Below are 24378 nucleotides of genomic sequence, written 5' to 3' on the forward strand. Positions count from 1 at the left end.
CGGGGTTTAAGTACAGCACGTGCGGCATCTCCGGCTTTTGATGGACGGACTCTAGTTTGACCAACGTTTCTTTCTTCAGCCAAGGCACATATTTTGCATTATAAAGAGATCAGAAAAAGGGTTGAAACTCAAATAAGGATGATCTCATCTCAATTGACTCGCAAATGTGTTTCCTCAGTGTCAAAACTGAGCCTGTGAAGCGAAAGACGCGACTGTTACTCTGAGTGGATGGCAACAAGTCGATGATGTGATGATGACAAAACAGTAAGTGTAAGGAGGGACGACATGATTAATATAAGTGAACCTTTGTGGCTGTATTTTGCGCAACCGTAATATTGAATTGATGATTTTTGAATAATGAATCATTCTTGTACATGAAGTCGTCACGTTCATCCTCAGTGACTTTGATGGTAAGCATGTGTTGTTCTGTTCAAAACCATTTGTGAAATGCTATTTTTTGGAAAAGTACATTTTCTTTATTGTTCTTAAAGTGCACGACTGGGCGACAATCGGCAAATGCGGCGCAGTCACAATCCGAAACAAAAATGATATATAAGGTGTAAAAAAGAATCCACATTTGATGAACTATTGCAATCAAACATCGGCCATCTTGCCCGCGTCGGTGGAAAAAAGTGGCTTCCGTCGGATTGAAACGGTCTTCAAAAGCCCTTGCAAAGCTTTTCTATTTTGAAACATTCGGCTCGTACGCTAGCCAGCGAGAAACAGAATTCGTAGAAACACTCTGAAGTTCACTGAACAACTCAACAGCTTCTTTTGATTTTCAAGACCAACACGATCATTTTGGACGGAACTTCCTTCCTCGGCGCGCACCCGCTCGTTCCTCTCACACGTCTCAAGCGTAACGACATCAGTCACATGATCGGGTCACTGCCACCTCATTGGCTTGCGCATCCTACCTACCGTACAGTATATTGTCTTTGATGAGCGTTAAGACTAAGCCTCAGAACACAAAGAATCGGTTACGGACTTGCCAGGGTGACGGCACGCAGCCTCGGCGGAGGTCTGCGCTCCCGTGAGCGCTCTTTAAAGTTCCACGAACATTTTTGACCGAGGTGACGACGAGGATTCGAGCGTTCACATCCGGCCGGGTTCACGCCGAGGCCGACGATGAGACTTCCTGTTGATGCTCATTCGATGGGACTCACGGAATCATTCGTGTGCGTGCGAGATGAGGCGATGAGGCGATGGACGCGGCTTCCGGCAAACTCTACGCTCGTGGCGCACTCGCCCATTTTCAGCGGGCTCGATTTTCTCCATTTCTTTCGGCTTAACCCGCCACCCGCTTAATTAGCGTATCGTTAATCTCATCACCGCTCTCGGCCTTCACCCGTGTCAGGCCATCATTGATTGTACTTCTTTTTTTCAACCGCGAGCGGGCGACTATTTTGCCACACACACGCATATGCAGTTGTCGCTTCCGACTGATTGAAATTCGCCCGAGCCGCCGCGGGCTTCCCGAAGGGACGTCGAAGCGCTGACGAAGCTCGCCGTTCCTCTCGCGCCGCTGCGGCCTTCGCGACGGGACGTGCGCAGTACGGATGTGCGAGCGGAATGCAGATGACGCGCGTTTCGCTTTCGCTTGCCAACTAACGCTGAGTGTTCGCGCGATGAAAGGTTCCAAGAGGTTTGGGGTTAAAAGGTCACAAGGAAGGGACATTCGCTTCATCGCAATTGTCGCGCGTCGATTCTTGCGTGCAAGTCATGCGACAAAGTCCTACAGGACATCCGCGATAAACGTAAACCAAGCGTAAGCGTATGAAGGGCAATTACGGGCATAGAAGAAAAATGCTGGGAGAAGAAAGTCAACACTTTTCCACAAATAAAGTCTTTTCTCAAGAAGAAAGTCGTAATATGATGAGAATGTGCGCGGCTTTGTTCTACCATAAATCCCGGAGTGCTGTTAATAAATATGATATCATACAAAGCAGTGTATATTACCTGATATGTGGAACCGAGATGAACGCCGATTCCATCATCGCAGCATGTGGCTAAAACGGACCAATCGCGAGAGACGATCTCCGCGGCATTCGATCAGGTCATTGCGTTGTCGTCACAGTTCAGGCGGGAGGCCGCCAAGGTAACCGATCATCTTCGGCCGCAACTTTTTCTACCGCAACGTCAAGATGCCACTTTGCCACTGGGACGCATTGTCAGTTGTGCACTTCACATGTTGGGTGTCGGACAGTGGGGGAAAAAAAATCATATTGCCATTTTTTTAACACGGCAATATATATTGCGATATCAAAAAAATATAGGAAAACGTGAAACAAAGACTCAACAAAGTTGCGTGACGTCTCGCCCGCACCGAGCGCCCGCCGTCTTCGCCGTCTTCATCAATCGGCTCGTTTGTCCCGGTCGTGTCGGCTGACATTTTGGCGCGGCGTCGCCGCGGGACATCGAACGGCCGTAACGCGGTTTCCTCAAAGCCGATTGGATTACGACGTTCGGTCCCGATGAGACAAGCCTGCCTCCCCTTCATCTTTTGGAATTCTTGCATTCGGCCCATTTCCATTTCCATACATAATTGTCGATACAAAATTATGAACTCCAGATCTTTTCAAAATCTATTCATAGCCGGCCTGACACTAATAAATAGATGATTGATCCTTAATTAGCGCTGAAGAGAAAAGGAAATCTAATTAATTAGCGGCTTTGTAATTGATTCATCTCGCCGAATCCCACTTTAATCGTATAACAATAGTTGTCCTAAAAAGCAACATTTGTTTGAATTGAAAATGTTTTGAATGTATTTTTTTTTGTTTGACTTCACCGCTGTTTCGAGATCCCCCCCACGACCTTTCAAAGATCAACAGGTGCGCGTTTCTGCGGGAACCTGTGCAAATGCCGTGGTGGGAACATAGACAGTTCTCTGGGCAGTTTCAAGCATATTTGCCATCAAAATACACGTGGGAACACTTTGACAGTTTGGAGATTTACAAGCTTCCCACCGTGTCCCTCGATTGATCTCACATTGCTGAATCTCATACCCATTGATGAAAGGTCACAGGTCACACACTGACATGCATCGTTAACGTCTCACTTTGTACTCAAAGTTGTCATTTAGCGGCTTAGAATTGGTCATCAGATGCGACCGCAGTGTCAAACGTTACATAGGGTGTACGTTTTGCGCGACTAAACATAAAGGTCGCACGTCGCCGCTGCACTTTGTAAGCAAATGAACGCAAAGTGCTCAGGGGGGTCAACTGTCAAGTTAGGCGTAACCACGTTAGCGCCGAGGAGAGGCGGTATAAATGCTGGCGTTGGCGATCGCGACGGGGGGATTTTGGCCAAAGCGAGCTTTGGAATGGGACCGACATGGAGACTCGCGCGTTTACGTGCGGGAGGAAAAAAAATGGAGGTACGTACGTGCGCGCTCGACATCGTGATTTCCCACGGGCAATCTTCTCGATCGTCCGTGGGCCGCGCTAGCGTACGTGGTGGAAGTTGCAAAAAGTCTCTTTTCTGTTGCTCGGGAACGTTGCAGTGATCGGAAGTGTGGAATTGATATTTTGACAAATAATACTTAGGATGGCGTTTGATAGGTCGGCTGTTTGTCGTCTGCCTGTGTCGAAATGTTTTGGATCGTTTCATGACATTCAGTTCCAAATGCAGCGAGGCACCAAACGGCCGCAGGTTTGAATCCCTCGCCCGACGTCGAGCGAGCGTGCTCAAATCGAAGGCCTGCCACGCCCGCTCGGAGCATGCATTACATGCGGCCGTGCATTTACAGTCGTCATTTGGGTACCCGAGGCAAACTCAAACTCAGTCGCGTACGCTACTGCAAAGATGTTCAATATTAACGTTCATCACAACCAAAAGTGTCCATTTGAGTTTGTTTGACGACTCATTGCCGGTCTCGTCCCGAATTAAGTCTGCACATGCACAATGCGAAAGTGGAATAGTCCGTTGCGTAAGAAGGGAGGGGGGAGCACTCGAACAGATTGCGATAGATGAAACAATTTGATATGTTTTAAAGATCAAGAATGAAGAGCAAAACAACAGTAACTGATTTCAATTGAAGACAACTTTAGGAATCGGTTTTTATGAGGTGTGTGGGGACCCTCAAAAATCTTGGGGCCCCCAGGTAATTGTCTGTTTGCCAGATGGTAAATCCGCTCCTGTATATGACGCCTTATAGGTTACAGTACTTGTCAACATTCTACACAACAAACAGCTGATTTTTCAATCGAATTTGATTATCGGCAAATGCCCAAGTTGGTTTTCAAATTGAGTCTCAAGGAGTCGATGCCGGACGCATGATACGGTAGGCTTTGCGTGGCCACTTGTTGCTAGGCAGAATTCGGCCAGCATTGTCATTTGTACCTCGCGGGATAGTAAAAAAAAAATTGGCACAATCCAGTCATGTGTGGAATCACGCAAAGCAAAGCAAATGTACGTATGAAGCGCATTTCATACACAAGGCAACTGAATGTGCTTTACATGATTCAAAGCATTTAAAAACAAAGGGGGAAAAAAAAACAGCTTCTAAACATTTAAAACAGAGAGGAACAAAATAAAAGTACAATTAAAACGGCGTACAGTGCTCGGAATAACATTTAAAAGTGGGAATGCTCTAAAAAGCATGAGGAAAAATGCATTTCTTTAACCTGGACTTGAAAACGTTCCCACTTGGAGCTGACGTGACTTCTGCTGGCAACTTCTTCCATTTGTGTGCAGCATAAAAGCTCAATGCTGCTTCACCATGTTTGCTTTGGACTCTGGACTCGGACTCGCAGACCCTAAACACTCCCCCCCAAGCCCCCGTCGAGAAAAAAAAAAAAAGCATAGATCAGCCACGCCCACCAGGCTGTTGGAATGGCCAAATAGGGACTTGTGGTGCTGAGCCAGGAAGTGTAGGTGTTTGCATGGTCACTTGTTGCTAGGCGGAGTTCACGGAGGCCCCCAAACCAGCAGGCTCTTCTGTAGGGGTGTCAACAATTGTAGTTATGTTTCCCCTCAAAATTGCCTGTTATGACTGTAAAACTATAGAAATGCATAATGGTCCCATCATATGATTTCTTTTTCGGCAAATTATAGGGTTTCACAGTCACAAGATGGCTCGAAATTCCCACGGTGTTTATACTTTATACTTGCATATGATCGTTTGAACAGATGAACGTCTGGAAATTGCACCCAAGGCTGAACCAGACATGTGCAAGTCAACAATTGTCATCCTGATAGCTTGACTGATTTCTTTTGATTTTCGAAAAGAATAGAGCAAAAAAAAAAAATGCATACTGCAAGCACGCTTTATTTTGCCGTGGCGTGGACGCGCGCGATTTACTTTCGCACATGAAACGGTGTCCTGTGGTTGGCTGTGTCTGGCCCCCGGGCCTTCAGTTGGCCACCCGCGTAAGGTGCTCACGTTCCTGACGTCCTTTGGTTGCTGCGTGTGCTTGCCGTGTTGTCAAGTGCAGGTGCAATGCGGTGCCCGTGTGACGAGAGGTCAGTCTTCCGCTCGGTGGCCTTCTTTTTTCTTTTGCCACACTCAAGCAGCAAGCAGAGCGCTCTCTCTCGCGGTCGCCTCGATTGGGCGAGTAGCCGGTCCTTCCGCAGCGCGCCTCTGTCACGGCCTGACAGTGTCCGCTGCCGGTTGCAGCCTTTTACTGCAGCGTCGCGATCACCGCACGTCTTTAGCGGCGAGCACATGGGCGAAGAGCGATCTACGTGAAGCCGTTTGTGCGAATTGGAATTCCCTTATCAGCCATGTTCAGCTTGATGCATTTTCTAAAGCGCATCTATCTCAGGGAGGAAATGCAAGATTTTCCAGAATGAGGACGGATGACGAGGAATGAATGTGCAGATGCTCATCTGTCAGCTCCTGACACCCAATAACAGTACAGCTGGATTCAACAAGTGTATGTGGACACCCCCGGGACAACACACACACACACACACACACACACACACCCCTTTGTAGCCTCGAGCTTTTAATTACAGCCACAAACAGCAGATGGCCCTCTTGAGTTTTAATTTGCTTGTTATTTGCTCTTACTTCACCTCAAAACATTAACACGCCTATATATATATATGTATGTGTGTGTGTGTGTGTGTGTGTATATATAATATAATATTGAAAAAAAAAAATATATATAATATATATTTATATATATCTATCTACATGAATGTTGCTGTCCATGGTGCTGAAAAGATTAGATAGATAGATTAGATAGATAGATAGATAGATAGATAGATAGATAGATAGATAGATAGATAGATAGATAGATAGATAGATAGATAGATAGATAGATAGATAGATAGATAGATAGATAGATAGATAGATAGATAGATAGATAGATAGATAGATAGATAGATAGATAGATAGATAGATAGATAGATAGATAGATAGATAGATAGATAGATAGATAGATAGATAGATAGATAGATAGATAGATAGATAGATAGATAGATAGATAGATAGATAGATAGATAGATAGATAGATAGATAGATAGATAGATAGATAGATAGATAGATAGATAGATAGATAGATAGATAGATAGATAGATAGATAGATAGATAGATAGATAGATAGATAGATAGATAGATAGATAGATAGATAGATAGATAGATAGATAGATAGATAGATAGATAGATAGATAGATAGATAGATAGATAGATAGATAGATAGATAGATATGGTGCAATGCAAGTTCACCTGCACTGCACCACCGGTAAAGATGTCACAATCTTACTAGCGTCAATCTTATATTTTATGTGATAATTATACATCTGCATCTTACGTATACGTGCTTTATGAGCATTAAAGGTCACAGAACAAACAATGAAAGCATATGATAGCACAAATATAGGACAACTCAAATGTTTTCATTCTGATTACAAAATCATTAAGTTGTAGTAATAACATACAATATTAACATAACATGAGATTGTACGCCTTCAAAGAAATGTGGACATTGTAGCATTTAAATTGTATGAAATAGAATGATAAATCATACTACACTGAAAAGGTATCTATTTTTTTTTTGCAACAGTGTTATTGAGTCAGCAGTTTTACTTCCATTATTCTTGACTTTTACGGAATGCAAAATGTGTTTTCCGTCATATTTCTTCCGAATGCAAGATTGTTGTGCAAGTGCCGCAAATGTCATGATTTATACGCATGTCCTCGGGAGAAGATTGCGCGATGACACGTCACGACGTCCGGTATATCGCCTCGTGACTTTTCGGTGCCCGGGTTGTTAGCGCGCGCAATTTGTCGCGCACTGTTCTGGGGTCTGCTCGTTTGTGTCAAGCGCAATTCAATATTTGCACGGTGGCCGACTGGTCGGAGCGTCTGCCTCGCAGTTCCGAGGAGCCGGGTTCGATCCCCGGCCCCGCCTGTGTGGAGTTCGCATGTTCTCCCCGTGCCTGCGTGGCTTTTCTCCCACATCCCCAAAACATGCATGCTAGGTTAATTGACAACTCCTGCCCGATGCCAGCTGGGATAGGCTCCACCGCGCCCGCGCGCCCGCGAGCCCGCGGCTCAGAAAATGGATGGATGGACGGACGGATGGACAAACTTCAGTCCTCGTTGCTTGCTGCTCCTTGGCTGCACATGCACGAGCGTCACTTAAACAGCAGCGTGAACGCGCGAGCTCGGCTGACAGGAGGAGGAGGAGGAAGGAAGGAAGGAAGGAAGGTAGGAGAAGGAGGAAGGAAGGAAAGAAGGAAGGACGGACGGACGAGCCCGGCTGGTGAAAAGGAGGGCAATGGAGCGCATTTGCCTCCCAGCGCGCCGCAAGGCGAAGCTGGACCTTTTATTTGTATTCCGCTTTGTGTGAATCGGGAGCATTGTGTTGGATACGTTTTTCATTTTTCAGGGAGCGTGAGTCCTTCTTCAAGACTGTTGCCCCCCCCCCCCCCGCCCCCCCCCGCCGCATGCATTCATGCGGAATTACGCACGCTTTCCTGGATGACACACACAGTTGTTGTTTTTTTGGGGGGGGGATCATGTAGTGTTCGGACAGCGAGGGGGTTTGTGCTTCTTGCTGACCGATAACAAAGTGACGTTTGACACTAAAGCGGACCTGAGCGCAGCGCTCACGTGCTCGCCGCCACCATGCCGGCACCGTGACCCGGCGGCCGTCTCGTGCGCACACCGCGGCACCCGGAGCGACAGCGGGCAGCGGCCATGGCGGCCGCCATCGCCAGCGGGCTGATCCGGCAGAAGCGGCAGGCGCGGGAGCAGCATTTGGACCGGCCCTCCACCAACCGGCGCCGGAAGAGCCCCAGCAAGAACAAGGGCCTGTGCAACGGCAACCTGGTGGACATCTTCTCCAAAGTGCGCATCTTTGGCCTCAGGAAGCGCAGACTACGGAGACAAGGTGCAAGTTTGGCCCACGCGGCCACTGGTTGATCGCGGCTTCTTTCGCGCGCGTGCGTAAAAGCGGAGAAAAGCTCGATTTCGCGCATGTTTAGTTGTTCATCCTAATATCACAATACTGCGAGGAAGTGCAACTAGAAACATGTACAACACATATGTGCTGCATCAATGTCGGTGTAACCTGTCGTACGTAAAGGTGCCTCGAAGTCAATGAAAAGCCGATATCACGTCGCATTGACGGAGGCAAAATATGTTCTAAAACTACAACACAAACTACAGTTGTAAGTTCCCCTTTTGCCATCAGAAATGGAAACGTGTATTGACTTTTTTGGAGACTCTCTGACCGTATCGGTATCTGAAATCTGAAATTCCAACGCTCACCGAGTGGCAACGCCGCAATATTATCGAAACGATATTCGCTCAACGTTCATTTCACGATGCTGCAATAAACAATACACATCGGCAGATAGTATATATGGTGAAATGGATATTTTGGGACGGGCAGGTATCAACTGAGAATTTCAAAAAAACTACTTCTTGAGCTGATTATTGAAATGAGCAAGAGTTTGAGTCATTTCCAAAGTGAGAATGCCACGAAGAATAAACTCCTGCCCTTCGTGGTTCACAAATAATAACCACATTTTCCATCGGCTGGTGTCGGCCATGTTGGTGGAGTGTAAAAATCATCATCAAGGAGTCTCCCGTATACAACAACCGCATTTTATTTGCCGGCGCGGCTGTTGTCGGCGCAACGTTAAGCGTCGTCCTGTCGGAATGCGGCGAGGCGGGCTTCCGATGGCTTTTTCCTCGTGCGCGTGCGCGTGACGGGGGGGGGGGGGGGGGGGGGGACGGGTCGGGGTGCTCCAAAATGGCAGACGCATGTCGGTGTCGTCCTCTGTCACCTCGCCCCGTCTAGATTTTGTGGGTGGCTGCGCTCGAGACCACCGCAATCATCACGCCACCTACTTTACCCTCATTTTCACTCTGTTCTTGCAGAGTTTGATGTCGTAGTTGTAGCTACTACTGTGTTTATTCATCTCCCACATAGGAAATCATGTAAATGCAAAGAATCTTATTCCAGGGTCAAACTTTGGCCGTCCCAAAACTTTATCAACTGCACGTGCAATGTATTTAATACTGTAAGGGTTCAGCATAACCACTGTTCATAACACAACGCTTTACTTGTGTTAACCCTTCGGGCGTTCTTGAGATATTCATTTTGGAATTCATGTATGTTGTGTGCCAAATTTGCCAGAGGATATTCTTTCAAAAAGTCTGTTGACAATTCCTGTTTGGCCCAAAAATGAGCTTTACATAAACTAATGCAGTCCTTCATATCATTATCCTAATAGCATGGTTGCTTAAGCCATATTTGAAAGTATTCAGAAAACAAGAAGAAACAACACAGGTACCTTGGTATTTTTTTCATTTTTTTTTTATTGATATGGTAACCGTAGATTCGAAAGGACTGCATTTCTGCCGTGAGACTAACGATGTCCACCACATTGTTTTATGCTCCCCCTATGTTTAAAGCATTCAGGAAAATGTCTCACATTTGACCGGTTTCAGCAAGGTTGCCTTGCTACTAAAATGATGTCGGCTATGTTTTGTGCTGCTTGCTCGCCATTTTGTTTTGGGTGTCACAGTCAATGTCTTTATCTCTGTGAAGATTTGCGCATCTCTCACTGAAAAGTAATCGACGTTTGAACTTGTGCGTAACATTTAAGTGTTTCTAAATTTTACATTTTTGTCAAGCAACTTGAGACAAACTTCATTTTTAATTTGGTGACACGAGGCGAGTGCGGTCTAGGACCGAAGTGCAGCACACCGAACCACCGGAATAGTTGGAAATGACTTGAACGTCAACTATGGCAGGTGACTTCAAAGCCTGGATACAAAGCAGATAACGTCACAGTTGAGCTGGTGAGACTTCGAAGATGTCACGTAATGCTCCGTAATCCACAAGTAGCAGGCCAGGGATGTTGTTGCCCTTCATTGTTGCCCTAATCCACAATAGCATAGCACACATAGCAGGACAGGGTAACTCGCACTTTGTTGTCTTTGCGCCACAAGAACAGGCCAAAAAAAAAAAGTGTTAAGGCAGAACTCGTGGTCGGAGGCGGACGGTTGGGCAAACAGCCACAAGAACAGGCCAACATGCTAAGGCGGAACTCATGGTCGGAGGCGGACGGTCGGGCAAACAGCCGCAGGAACTATTAAAAATGCTAAGGCGGAACTCACGGTCGGAGGCGGACGGTAGGGCAAACAACCACAGGAACAGGTAAACGTGTGAAGAAGGCAGAACTCGTTGTCCGAGGCGGACGGTCGGCCAAACAGCCACAGCAACGGGTAAAGGTGCTAAGACAGAACTCGTTGTCCGAGGCGGACGGTCGGCCAAACAGCCACAAGAACAGGCCAACATGCTAAGGCGGAACTCACGGTCGGAGGCGGACGGTAGGGCAAACAACCACAGGAACAGGTAAACGTGGGAAGAAGGCAGAACTCGTTGTCCGAGGCGGACGGTCGGCCAAACAGCCACAGCAACGGGTAAAGGTGCTAAGACAGAACTCGTGGTCGGAGGCGGGCGGTTGGGCAAACAGCCACAGGAACAGGAAAACGTCCTAAGGCAGAACCCGGAAGGGAGAGGTGATTCACTTTCGTGACATGTTTGTTGCCACTTGTCAGCCATATTTGTAGAGTGTGGTGGCCGTCGATGTGGCTGGAAAAGAATTTTTCCCAACATTCTTCCAAATTTGTACTGCACTTTCTTTTTTTGTTCAATTTAAAACTCATTTTTGATGAGAACACTTGCATTATTTTAAACAGTAATCATTTTTAATGGTAACCATTGTGGAGGGTTAAGACATTTTCCAAACAATTCTTCTCACATGCTTTGCGGTATGTGTCAAATGTCAATATCAGACAAAGTTGAAGTAAATACAAAATGCGCTTTTTTAAAAATGTTTTTTTTTAATTTTTCAAGGAACACAAAAGAAACAAAGTGGGTCAACTATGCAAACAATAGGAATTTGAGAAGGGGGCAAATGGATTTTCGGAGCACTGTGTATGATTCCCAGATTTCAGGGGAGGATTGGCAATTGATAAATCCGATTACACATCTGTAATCTCACTGTATGTAATGATCTGGCTCATTTAAAGCCGTAGATTATTCGATTATGCTTCGTAGATTGGAGCATTAGATTAGTTTGCGCGGTGGTCACTTCCTTCCAGGCTAAGACAGCCAGCGGTAGCGTTCCAGATCTCGGTTATATCCGACATCTGTTCATCACAATAAGAATCCTCCGCATCTGGCACACCATGTCTGAGGTCGCTGAGGTGATATGATGTTGTTGTCCTAAACCAACGCGGGAACACTTTTGATCTGACTAAACCCGGCAGAGAACAAACTGCACATCTGTGGATGTTATTTTTGATCGCTCTATCACCCGCAATTACCAACTGATCCTCTTCGAATCTTCCGGGATTGTTCTTCTCGGACAAAGCAAGAACACGACCGATTCGAACAGAACAATCACTCAAGCTCAGATCCACATTCAGGCAACGTCTACAGGACGTCTTTTTCAAGTAACCTTCAAATATGAAGGGGTTACAAAAAGGCTTGATTTTTGATTCGAACACAAATCCTACCCAACATGGCTATGATCAGTTGGGGTGCGTTCCTTGCGCAATAACTTCTCCAAACAACAAGCCATCGTTTCCCAACGTCAAAGAAGGAACACTATTGATTTGAACAGAAATCCTCCCCATGGGAACCGGAGGTAGCTGAGGTCCAATCGAAGATCGATAGGTAGTTATTACTTGGCCACATTTTACCAGCCATAATTATTGATGGACGACTTCGAATGCGAGCGGATCGCGGTTCCAAAGGCACGTCCACGTGTTCCGCTTGCGGTTCCTCTCTACGCCAGCGGGTGGCGTGGCAAACGTGTTATCAAACAGTCGTTCCATCTTTGCGGTGATGTGACACAACCGACAACCAATTGATGAGCTCTAAAAAAAAAACGGAAACTGGAATCTTTCCAAAACAAAGGGGCTGGTCTTAAAGCTCAGTCTGGGACTAGGCTGTGACTAAAACCTCAACAACAACTTGACTTTGGATGTGAGCAGGTATGAGATGAGAGTTTTCCAAGAGTCTTTCCAAATCTTTTCAGTCTCCGGATGTAAAGGTAGCAAGTAGTTTGTTTCAGGTTTTGTCAAGTTTTCCTGTGTCCCAATCTTGTCAGCTCGTTTGTTTTTCATCTCCACCTGTTCTCGCCAGGCCTCTACCTTGTGTCAACCAATCAGCTCCCTCCAGCCACCCGCGTCTTGTCCAGGTGTGCCTCGTTGTCTCATCAGTTTGTTTGTATTTAGTTTCCTGGGTTTGCTCAGTCTGAGTCAGATGGTTGTTGCTGTAGTCACCTTTGCCTTGTCATGTTATGTTTTCTGCTGTGGTGCGTTTCTCCTTTGTTACTTTTACCTTGTTTTTTGGGGACTTGGTTTATTTAGTATTTAAATGTTGCCTTTGAGTGTTTTGAAAAGAACTCAAAACCCCAAACAAACGTTACCCCCCGTTTCCGTGCGCTGGGGTCCACTTTCTGCCCCAGAACCACAAAATCGGAACGGGTCGCTCGATTCATTTCAAGTTGTTTTCAATTTTCAGTCCCCGGATGACAAAAGGTCCCCTTGAGTGCGTGATGGTGGAAACAGATCTACATGGATGTCCTCAAACCACGACGAGCACAAATACACAAAGATGCACGACTACTCCACACACGCAATAGTCAATGCTCGTGTTTGAATTTATCCTCTATAGTATTAGTCAGTTTTGTGTTTGTATTTTGTATTGCATTTAAAATGATGTAGTGTTTGTTTCTTTTAGTCTCTTACGAAAAGTATTTTGATTTTCTATGATTGCAATTATTTTTGGCTATTTTTAAAATGGTTTTACATTTGTGTTTAGTACTGTACTTTGACATTGAGGTTCATTTTGTTTTTTTTAAATCAAACATTTATGTGTCAGGGTTATTTTAATATTTCTAAAAAAGGCCAGGATATTGGGTAGATTTAATTTGATGCCTTTTATTCATTCATTCATTCATTCATCTTCCATTCCGCTCATCCTCACGAGGGTCGCGGGCGTACCCCCACCGAACCGGTCGCCGGCCAATCGCAGGGCACATAGAAACAAACAACCATTGGCACGCACATTCCCACCTACGGGCAGTTTAGAGTCTTCAATCAACCTAGCGCGCGTGTTTTTGGGATGTGGGAGGAAACCGGAGTGCCCGGAGAAAACCCACGCGGGCACGGGGGAGAACATGCAAACTCCACACAGGCGGGGCCGGGGATTGAACCCCGGTCCTCAGAACTGTGAGGCAGATGTGCTAACCAGCCTTATTTATTCATTTATGTATTTATTATTTCGTTTGTTTTGTAGTCTTCTTTTGCAAATGTTTCACAGGGAATTTCTCTGGAAATTTGTGTATTCAAGGTCACTGTGACCTCTAAATATATATATATATATTTTGATTGGTTATTAACCCAAGGCCATCCAGTATTTCAGCAGAACGTTCCGCATTTTTCTGTGTCACTGCAACACTTATTTATCTCCGTATCGAATATATCAGAGGTGGTGAGAAAAGAGTGACTCGTCATTTTTTTCCTCACGTTCATTTGTGTATTTGGACTCGGTCGCTATGGGAACCGTTCTGATGCCTCTCAGAGTGCGACGGGTTGCTAGTATCCGGCGGGTTGGGCGCCAGCGAGAAGCAGAAGGCCGCAACAGGTTCTTGTTAACGTTCTCCGTCTCTTCGTTTCTGTGATGTGACGCTTGTGATGCTGCTGTGGCTGCTGCAGACCTGATCACCTTTTGTTTGTGTAGGGCGCCGCCAGTACCGCCAAAGATAGATAGATAGATAGATAGATTACTGCTAAACCTTTTATTGATTCCACACAGTTGAAATACATTATTATGTACATACAATCACAGCCATGTTAGTTTAACAATCCGCATCATTACCACGTACATAACGTACAATTGTGCCTTTGTCTCCGTTTCGGTCTCGATAACCTCATATTGACACAAACTAATTTCATTTGAATCTTCAAACTTCCTTTCTGCTTGGTGTACTTTCAAATCTGGATCAGTTACTACCGAGTGAATAAATATAAAGAAAGATTTCCGACAGACAGATAACCGGAACAGCATTTGTCAACAAAAAGAACTTCAAAAGAGCTCAGATATCAATTGGATGATTGTTTTGGTTTCAATTGTAGTCTTGCTGCAATCTTTGCCATAATACACCTTCCTCTTCACTCTGTCTCTCCATTTTGATGATTTGTTTTTTTCTTTTTAGAATCAATAATGAATGTGTTTTTGTTTTCTGTGTATTTCGACTAGCATGAAAAGCTACGTAATGCAGATGGACTGCGACAGGTGTTATACTGTACACTGTACTGTATACAATCGAAAAAAAATCCTCCACTTTCCTTAGCATTTCGTACATTAGCGCAATGTACATTTTTGTGCTTGCTGAAAGGAGCCCGCAGCCCCTTCTGCCCACCTTCTCTCCTCCAATGTCATCAGCCAACTATCACCAGAAAGTGCCTCGGGCTGTACAATGACAGCAGGTGGGGGGAGAAATCATTTTGGTAGCCTCAGTGGCCATGTTTCCTATTTTTTTTTAACCTGACACACACATTCACGTCCACGCCGGTAGGTTTACACTCAAGTGAAGTTGAGCCCCTCGGGGGCTTTGTCGGCTGTCTGTGCTCTGAGCAACGTCGAGGCTCTCTAACCTCGGTTGCGTGCACACGTGAGCGCACGGAAAATCCATACACGCATACCGTGGTTCCGAGCAATATCTCTGGGCTTTATTCAATGTATTTCTTCAGCCTGCACCACAACTAATTCAAACGGCGAGCCTTCACTGGTGGGCGTTCCCCCTCTGGACGCAGTACATAAAGCTGCCAGAAGAAGCGCTGTTGTCACTCGGGCAATTCCTGAGCCAAAATGTGTCTGTGTGGAAACATGTACATTTGGTTTTTGCTCATCGTTGCCCTGTCCCCCCCCCCCTGCAGATCCCCAGCTCAAGGGCATAGTGACCAGGTTATACTGCAGACAGGGCTACTACTTGCAAATGAATCCCGATGGCTCTCTCGATGGCACCAAGGACGACAGCAGTAATTCCTGTGAGTAGTCGGCTCGTTTTCGAACTGTCGTGCTGTTTTTATATGGAGAGAAATCCCTCACTCTTGTCCTGCTCCATTTTAAAGGGACTCCAGATAACATCTGTTGTGACTTGGCATTGTACAAATAAAACTGACTTGACCTGACGAGGCAGAATTCATAATCATCACTGCCCTATAGGCCAATCTGGAAAAAACAAAAAACAAAAAATGTGCCAGTGACCCCCAGTTGACTGTTTGAATAATTAGCCAGCAGTGCAGGCACAGGAACGCGCCACTTGTTGTTAAGCAGATTTCACGGAGCACGTCGACAGGACTTCAGAAAAACATGTTTGCAAAGCAACTTGTTGTCAGGCTCGATCGTAACTGAAGGAAAATATTGGGCGTGATAGCAATCACGCCCACTACGCACTTCAGGAACAGGAAGTCAGATAGACAGGCGTGGCCACTGGTTGCTAGGCAGAATTTATGATCATTTTTGCTTCAAAGCCAAATGAAAAACTGTGCATAAGCCAGCCACGCCCACTAGGCTGTTTGAATATAGAGTTTACAGCACGGGAACAGGAACGCAACCCTTTTCGCCGGACAGTTTTTGTGGGGCACACTTGTTTCAGCCCCAAAGTCCAATGACAAGACCGTCTTCGGCCTGCCACACCGACCAGGCTGGGGCTGAGTACGCAGGAGCAGAAAGTCAAGAAAACACGTTTGCATAGCAACTTGTTGCTAGGCGGCTTCAATGCAATTATAATTGAATACAATTATAACTGCCCCATAGTCCAATGAAAAAAATTGAGTTGCCAGCCGGGCCCTCGAGACTGTTCGACACCTTGTTGCAAGGCAGAATTCACAATTATTTCCCCCAATGAGAAAATGACCATTCCCGCTCTCTTGGCTGCATGAACATAGAACAGGAAGTGTGGCCCATGTGTTTGCGCCAGCACTTGTTGCTAGGCGGATTCCATTAGGCCCAACAACAACAGGAAGCTCGACAGACACGTTGGCGTGACCAGTTGTTGCTAGGAAGACTTCACAGTCATTTGTGCTACGATGAAGAAAGTCCCACCAGGCTGTTTGAATCGACATGACAGCAAAGGAACAGGAACATCACGTGTTTTCTTCGTGAAGAATAATCATTTGTAGTCCAGTTGACACGAACTACTGGTAGGTGTCGATGTCAAAAAGTTGCGTGCTCATGATGGTGAATGAATTTAAATAATCAAGTCTCCATTTTCACTCACGATCATTCCGCCATTATTCACAGAATCGGATTTCACTCTGCTGTAAATTGTACGCAAAAGGCAATTCTGTTCTGGCTGTGTGCACACGCGTTGAATTGAAATCAATCAATCAAGTGATGTATTTACCGTCTTTAGCACTTGAAGACCTCGATTTATGCTCACGGGGCACACGTGCCGAAACCTCCAAGACAGACGGTCGCCCTGCAAACAGACGGACGCACAAGTGCGGGAAAGGGTCCGCTTGCGGCACCGCCGCTTGAGGCTAGCGGCTTCGTTTGACTGCTAGCTGCTAACGAGTGACACTTGACGTTAGCGTGTCGCCCTGACGAGATGTGGCACATGTCACTTCACGTTGGTTCAAAAGGCCCAGTTGACAGTGACGATGCTGGATAGTTGAAAAAAAAAAGTTTGATTCGAAAAATGGATCCTCTCCAACAGAATGGACATTTGCTGCCATTTGTAGCCTAAATGTGTACACAGAGTAACTCACTACAAAACCGAATCACGAAAAAACATTTCAAGTGTAAAAAGGTGAAGATAGCAATATAAAAACAAGATTACTCTCAAAGTTATAATACGTAAGTCCTGTCACACCCTAGGCTAGAATTCAGTGTTATAACAAAAATGGTCGCTTCGATATGACGTAAGCGGCCCTCGTATGCGATCATTCTACAACACCTTTCGTCTGTTTTGAACGATAGCCAGCGGGGGAAAAACGTGGACTCTTCACAAGAGGCAATTGTTGCAAATTCACACGCATTGCTGCGTTTTTATTGGACCATTTTCCCCTTTTGAACTATCCTGTACGCGCTCACATTTACTGTTGTGTTGTCTCACACCAGAACAAGCAGTGGCCATTAGCAGGCGGACACATGTGCTCTATTGCGGCAACTACAGGACTATTAAATCACGCACGCATCCGTGATGGAGCCCAGATACGCCAGCAAGCGTTTCATTAGCAAACTCACAGGAAGTTCTGCGCGCTTTGAGGCTACGCTAACTTAGCTGCCAGACGCCGTCTGGGTGACGCGGTGATGTTTTCTTTTGCTTTCCTGACAATTGCGGTGGAGATGTCCTGTAAACGGTGTTTGTGGATGTTTTGCATCTCGCAGCTTTGTTCAACCTCATTCCCGTGGGCCTCCGAGTCGTCGCCATTCAGTCTGTGAAGACGGGCTTGTACATCGCCATGAACGGGGAGGGTCATCTCTACACATCAGTAAGTACACTCAAGCACTCTGTGCAGGTGCAGCTCGTGAGATGTTAGGTCAGGACACGGCCACCAATTTATATTGCAGTCATGCATAATACAAACAATTTCCCCCAAAAATCATATTTAAGAGAGATTTTTTTTTGGATCATTATTTAATGACATTATTCTTATTTATTATTTCATTAGTATAACCATAGACTGTAAGGTTATGAAGAAAGTTGTGTGCTTTAAAAGCTGCGATTATATTCATTCAAAATGGTGAACTGACGGTGGTTTCCGTATTGAAGGAATAATAATAATATTTATATATCCATATAAGTTTGAAATGTCAAAAGTCTTTCTTTTTTGCCTTGTTGAAGAAAAGCGTGAAATTGGATATTATCGGAGTTGGGAAGAAATTGGGACCAATCAATCAATGAAATCCGACTTCACGTGACACCCACTTTAACGTACAACTAAACGATTCGACATTGCCATACAGTCAAATCGTTTGTTTTGAGCTATTTTGTTGACCTTCCCCTGAACACTTCAAAGTGGAATCTTTTCTGCTGCAAGTCGGATATGTCTGACCTCCTTGCAGTCATGAACGCAGCTGTAAACGGAGTTTGGGAGTCCAAGAAGGGTCCCTGAATGCGTCTCGGGGGGAATCGTAATCGTATGCGAGAGGATAATTGCATTTGGGGGAAGGTTTGGGATTGGCATTAAGATGATTCGTGTGCTCCTATTGATCATCTTAAGTGCCCCCCAGAGTCTTCATTCCTTTTAAGAAAGACGACGACGTTACATTCGATTGTATTTTCCGCCCTTTGTGTGCAGCATCAGTGCTTTTCACTGAAGAATATTGCGCAGAAAAGGACTTTTAGTGGTTGAAAGTACGGCAGTGCTTTACTGACCTGCGTCAATTCAACTCCCTCACGCCGTCGGTGGGAATGTGAGTGCGAATGGTCGCACGTGCCCAATGATCAACTGGCGACCGGTCCGGCGTTTCGCCCAAACACGACTTGCCATCTAAACAGCGGAAGAGAGGGATGCAAAAAAAAAAATGGATGGATTAAGAAGTTTCATGTTATATTTGATGAATGAATGAATTTCAACGCAGCTTCTTGTTCTGATGTCGACGCGGATTTGTCCACTAACCTCCAGATGCGTTTGAAGTGGGAATCGTTGAGGTCGGAGCGTCGCGTTCCTCATGATGCCGGTTTTTGCTCGCTAATGGAGGTTGCGATCGTGCCGCCCACGCGGGCGCGCGGGCGCGGAAACGGCGGCCTCGCGAGACGCTCTTCATCCTCCTCCTCCTCGGGAAGGAAGGAAGGAAGGACGGTTCAAGCGCTCCTGCCATTATCGCTTTGTGAGCTTCAGACTGGCCCCCGCTACTTCTGCCCGTTAGTTGTATTTGAAGGTAGCGCACTTACATCTTTAGAGGAGCCCCTCCGAAGGTTATTTGAATGCAGCTCGGAGTGGAAGAAACAAGTGCGTTTGGGGGGTGGGGGTGGAAAATGTCCAACGCATTATGGTACAGCTACGCTAAGTCTGACCAGTGTCATTTGGTGTACTTTCACTTACCACTGACATTCATTACAGATTCAGCATCAAACATTTTAGTCTTTCAATTATTGTTCAAATAGCTTACTTAAATTGTCAGTAGAGCGTTTTGTTATATTAGTAAAAAAAAACAACAACAACAACTCAGCGCCTACGACTTGCTGAACCCAATTGTTGCCTTGACTCCATCGCCCTTTCGTTGACTGCACTCGTGCATTTTAGTGACGGAAACTCGACACACTTTGCTTTCTAGCCACAGGTACGTTACATTACAACATTAGACATTTCGTATTATTGTAAAACACGGTGTGTATACATTGTGTACTGAATTGGAACGGCTGAGTCTCCCTTACACTGAACATTTTGTGTGTGTGTGTGTGTGTGAACGCTTGTGTATATTTGATTGGTTGGTAGATCTGCGACATTGCGACGCTGGAGACCTACGATTCAAGTTTGAATCGTAGCAAAACCAAACGCTGCGTGACCGTTTCGGTTCGGTATTGGCTGCATCTGCCACTGTACAAAGGACTTAAAGACCCTGTAAAGCGTCATTAGAGGCTAATTGGAGACGGCTGTCCAAAAATCGGCCATAGGTGTGAATGGTCGTTTGTCTATATTTGACACTGTGATCGGCTGGGCGCCCAGTCCAACGGCGTGTACATATAGCACTCTACCTTTTGATCACAAATGAAATCAACAATAAAACGCTTCATCTTCATTTCTTTGATACCAGAAAACATTAATTAGCTCAGTCACAGGGGATGTGACGCACTTTCACGGGAAGAGAATGAACAGAGAGCCGTGATCTTTTCCAGGAAACAGATGCCGAACATATTCAGTGCCTGGTGGTCGTGCATCATATCGTTTTGTGCGAGAGTCCCACCGGGCTCCGCGTTTGCGACCGCTATCAAAGCGGCCGAGCGGCCCGGCACAAAGGAGGCGCCTCGTAAACAAAAGCGCCTTTCTGATTTGTATGAGCCAATGAAGGCGCAGCTAGTTGACCTTCCCTGCTCGACCCGACGGTCGCGCAGACATTTTCACAAGAATTTCTCTCAGGACTTTTTTGGCGAGGATGCCCTTAGTCTCTACTGATTGTGGGGATGCCCTCGTCTCTGCTGGGGATCATTGGACTAAAGTCCTGGGGGGTAAAAGCAATCAATACATTAGAAATGGCTGTTTTCGTAACTCAACTTTCCACAGCTTGTTCTTCAGACAACAAATTATTATTTGTGGGAATCAGCAGCGCCTCTGCCGGTTCCTGCCAATTTGCGGTGAACTCCGTTTTGCCTCGATTGCGTCAACACCCGAAGGAATCGGCGATCAATTCCGCACAATCAACTGCATTAGAAGCGATCGATAAATTGATTTATTTTAATTTCATACTAAATCAGGGCTGCAACTAATGATTATTTTAATGATTGAGTAATCTCCTGATTATTTTTTTTCAATTCATCGGACAATTTTTTTAAAATTTGCATCCCTTTATTTAAAAACAAGATATTGTTTTAAATTGACAGTGCTGATAATGCACAAACATCAATTATTATGGTGATAATACTTGCAACATTTTACTTGGACATCAAGTTTGAATCAAAAACATTTCGACATTTAATCGTGACACATTGTGTTGCTTGTTTTCATTATTTGTGTGCATAAAACTGCAGACATTGGAGAATTAATATGAACTGAAATGTGTTCAATTCAACTTGATAATTAAAGATGGAGCAAGGCGGCGAGTTAATGATTTTCTCACGCGACCACGTAGCGAGCTGACTCACTTGTCTGCTGACGGTGTAACACTGAAGACAAATAAATGCCAGTTTTTTTTCATATACATTAGCTGAGCCCTTTTGAAAACGAGTTTATCAAAACGGCGGTACTTAAGGCTTCTTTATCCTCGCGTGGGCGGCGACCGCGCTGACGTCACTGCGGCTATCCCGCGCGTAGTTTGCCTTTATATTCGAGCGCAACCCACGCACGCTGTTTTGAAAGTGCGCTGCAGTTCTCCTCCAAGCCAGGGGTGTCGCTACGGCTGCGTTTGGATAGGACGCCGCAGGGTGGAATTCCCTCTGCATTCCCGGTAGCCGTTTTTTTCCTTCCCTTTCCGTAACAAGGAACAAAGCGACGACAATGGCGACCGCGGAACAGCGTCTGCTAAATGATACGTTTAATTATGCCGCAAAATCAATCAGGAAGGCGGCGGCGTCGATGGTATGTAGAACCAAGGGGCACGCTGAGTACGTCGTGACGGCATGTGACTAAAACGGACCAATCACGAGAGATGATGTCCGGGGCATTCTACGCGCAGAAACCATTTTTGCCGTGCGCGCGTCAAGTGACGCGGAGAGGGGCCGCGCGGGCCAATGCGTCGGTCACGTGATGCAATGCGGGCGCTGTGGGCCGCGCGAGCACGGGAGGTTAAAGAGGCCTTATTGAGTCCTAACCCATGGTGAAAGCGAGTTCCTTGGGCAGAGCTGCCGTCTTCATTGGTGGTTGATGGACTTGGCATTTGGTCGCACTTCTCCATGCGATGATGGTGACGCCGTCGTCTTGATCCTCCCCGAATGGGAAAAAATGTACGGGCAGGACGAGAAGCGCCACCTCAGTCAGGTGTCGCTTCTCACACGTACATTCCGGAAGCATACGGCGATCGTAGATGTAAATTCTCAGCTTCACACAAGCATAGCAGCTCCTCACTCGACACCTCCAGTGTCAAGTGTGTAAATGTGTGTGCGTGAGGTTTCAGTGGCTAACAGATGGCTTTGCATGAACCTATTTTCAGCCGCGATCGATGCAAATGTGCTCGTTGTGTTGCACTTGATGCAACAATGCAGACGATGGAGTCCTTCACCTGTGTGCGCATATCTTGCTTGGTATTTTCTTTATTAAGCTGCTCCCTGTTGTATCTGTAAAAGAATTCATAGTGTCAACAGAACAGAAGAAGAAGCAGTGCAGAAGAATTTTTCAAACAGTGTTTGTTACTTGCGCATCCTGCCTTAGTATGGACAGCGAAATTTACAAAATTCCAACTCACAGTTCAAGGTTCGCGATCCTTGTCTCGTAGCAAATCTAAACAAACATTTTATTGACACCCTGGGATTGACCAGAGACCATTCCCGGGGGTGGAGTCCGTCTTTGGCCCAAAGTCAGCTGGCCTGGGACGCGGCTCGCCTATTTTGGTTATGATGACAAACAAATGCATATTAAAAAACAAAACGAAAATAAAAACCCCTGCATTATTATTTTCTGTAACGATAGACTCCAGCAGTTTATAATGTTGAGCTTGATTTTTTTTTTTAACACCACTATAAGACAATAAAGTAGCCTCGGCCTGGCTCTCCAGCCCAATATTATTCCATCACTTAGGCCCTTTGATCTTAATGAAATGTAACCGAGTCCTAATAGGTCCCTGTGTACGTTATTAGCACTGACTCACTAAAACAGTGAAAGGTGTGCAGACCATCATATTTTCACATTCCGCACAGTCATTAGCAGCCCATAGGCGGTGGCGTTGGGACGGATGGGGCAAACGGGGCTTTGCTCATTATATCCATATTGTTGCTCTCTCCTGCCTTTAATGCAGTGTCACAGGTCGTTTGGGCTGGCGGGGGCGGGGGGCAGCCTCATCCATCAATGAACAACAAGGGCAGAGGTAGGCGCCCAGATCAAGCTTTTCTGCCTTCCTCCTCTTTGAACTCCATTCCAAATTGGCAAAGTTACGTTTTCTCTCAGGACTTTCGACGAGGATGCATTGATGTTCGATCTACTGCTTTTTTTCCCCTTCCGCAGGACAACTACATTCTGCTTATAGTTTTACACATTTCCATTTTTACACCATTCATTTTGCGAAACATGATGTAACCTTTGGTAGATGTTTTGGATCTGTTGGATCAGTTGGGGATTTACTCACCAGGTTTACCCGTCTTTCATACACGTGAAAATAGTATTCATCATTTGCACATCTAAATTCCCGCATTCAAACAAACATTCAACAACATCCTTAATCAGGCTCTTTTTTTATTTTAATTGTTTTTCCAGTCCTGTCAAGTGGTGCTGCCAACGATGGATCTGCCAGCTGGAGCGTACGCCGACGCTCCCTCGTCCACGGGGACGTCTCCAATAAAAGCGCGAGCGTCAAGCAGACACAAACACGCGGGCCGCTTAGTTGCCGCATGCGTGGATGACGCTGCGGGCAGATACGCCGAGACAGAATCTGGAATCTTTGGAGTCGGCACCGAATCTCCTTGTTAAAAGCTGTTTATAGACACGTGTTGAATAGTGAACGCTTCCTCAATCAAAAAGAAAACAGATTTTTTTCTTGGATCTAAATGACCGTAAAAGCATTTGGGAAAACTGTGAAGTTGCAACTTTCCCACCTTCCGCATGGAAAAGTACATTTGAATCAAGTGACATTTCAGTTCCAAATTGATGAAGATCAACTTCACACAAATATAAAGCAGCAAATAACCTGCAAATAAAACATATTCAATGCTGAGAACTTTGTTTTTGTTAGCATTTGACTATTTCCCTACCGAAGATGTACACCGAGTTTCGTTTTAGTCCATTTATACGGACGAGTGTGTGCTTTTTGTTTGTTATGAAAATAATTGAAATTGCATATGGATACGAATTTTCTAAGTGTTAATTGATTTGTTGTACCAAATTGAAACCAATTCCATCTCGAGTCCAGCTCAATATTGATCGCTAACTGTTCATCGACTTGCTATATTGCAGATAGACACCAAATTCCTCTCAGTCCTTCGACAACTTTTTCTGTTAACTTACGTCGCTTGTTTCCTGAACCTTCATTGTGATAAATAGAAAGAATAAAGTACTAACTAGAGCATAATGCTTTT

The 24378-nt window shown here is 45.5% G+C and overlaps 1 protein-coding gene across 4 annotated transcripts in view; it reads left to right on the top strand.

The window, feature by feature from the left end:
• fgf14 (fibroblast growth factor 14) overlaps positions 1 to 24378 on the top strand; it is a 62327-nt gene that overhangs the window by 29198 nt on the left and 8751 nt on the right. For 3 of the 4 annotated variants that reach the window (XM_061792255.1, XM_061792258.1, XM_061792257.1), the window contains exons 2-3: positions 15425 to 15535; positions 17883 to 17986. In XM_061792255.1, the coding sequence (XP_061648239.1) occupies positions 15425 to 15535; positions 17883 to 17986 (215 nt within the window). Of the gene's footprint in view, positions 1 to 7249; positions 8346 to 15424; positions 15536 to 17882; positions 17987 to 24378 lie in introns of those variants that run through there. The other variant, XM_061792256.1, reaches the window with a different exon arrangement.

The sequence above is a fragment of the Phyllopteryx taeniolatus genome, chromosome 12, assembly GCF_024500385.1.
Source record: "Phyllopteryx taeniolatus isolate TA_2022b chromosome 12, UOR_Ptae_1.2, whole genome shotgun sequence".
In the NCBI taxonomy this organism is placed as follows: domain Eukaryota; kingdom Metazoa; phylum Chordata; class Actinopteri; order Syngnathiformes; family Syngnathidae; genus Phyllopteryx; species Phyllopteryx taeniolatus.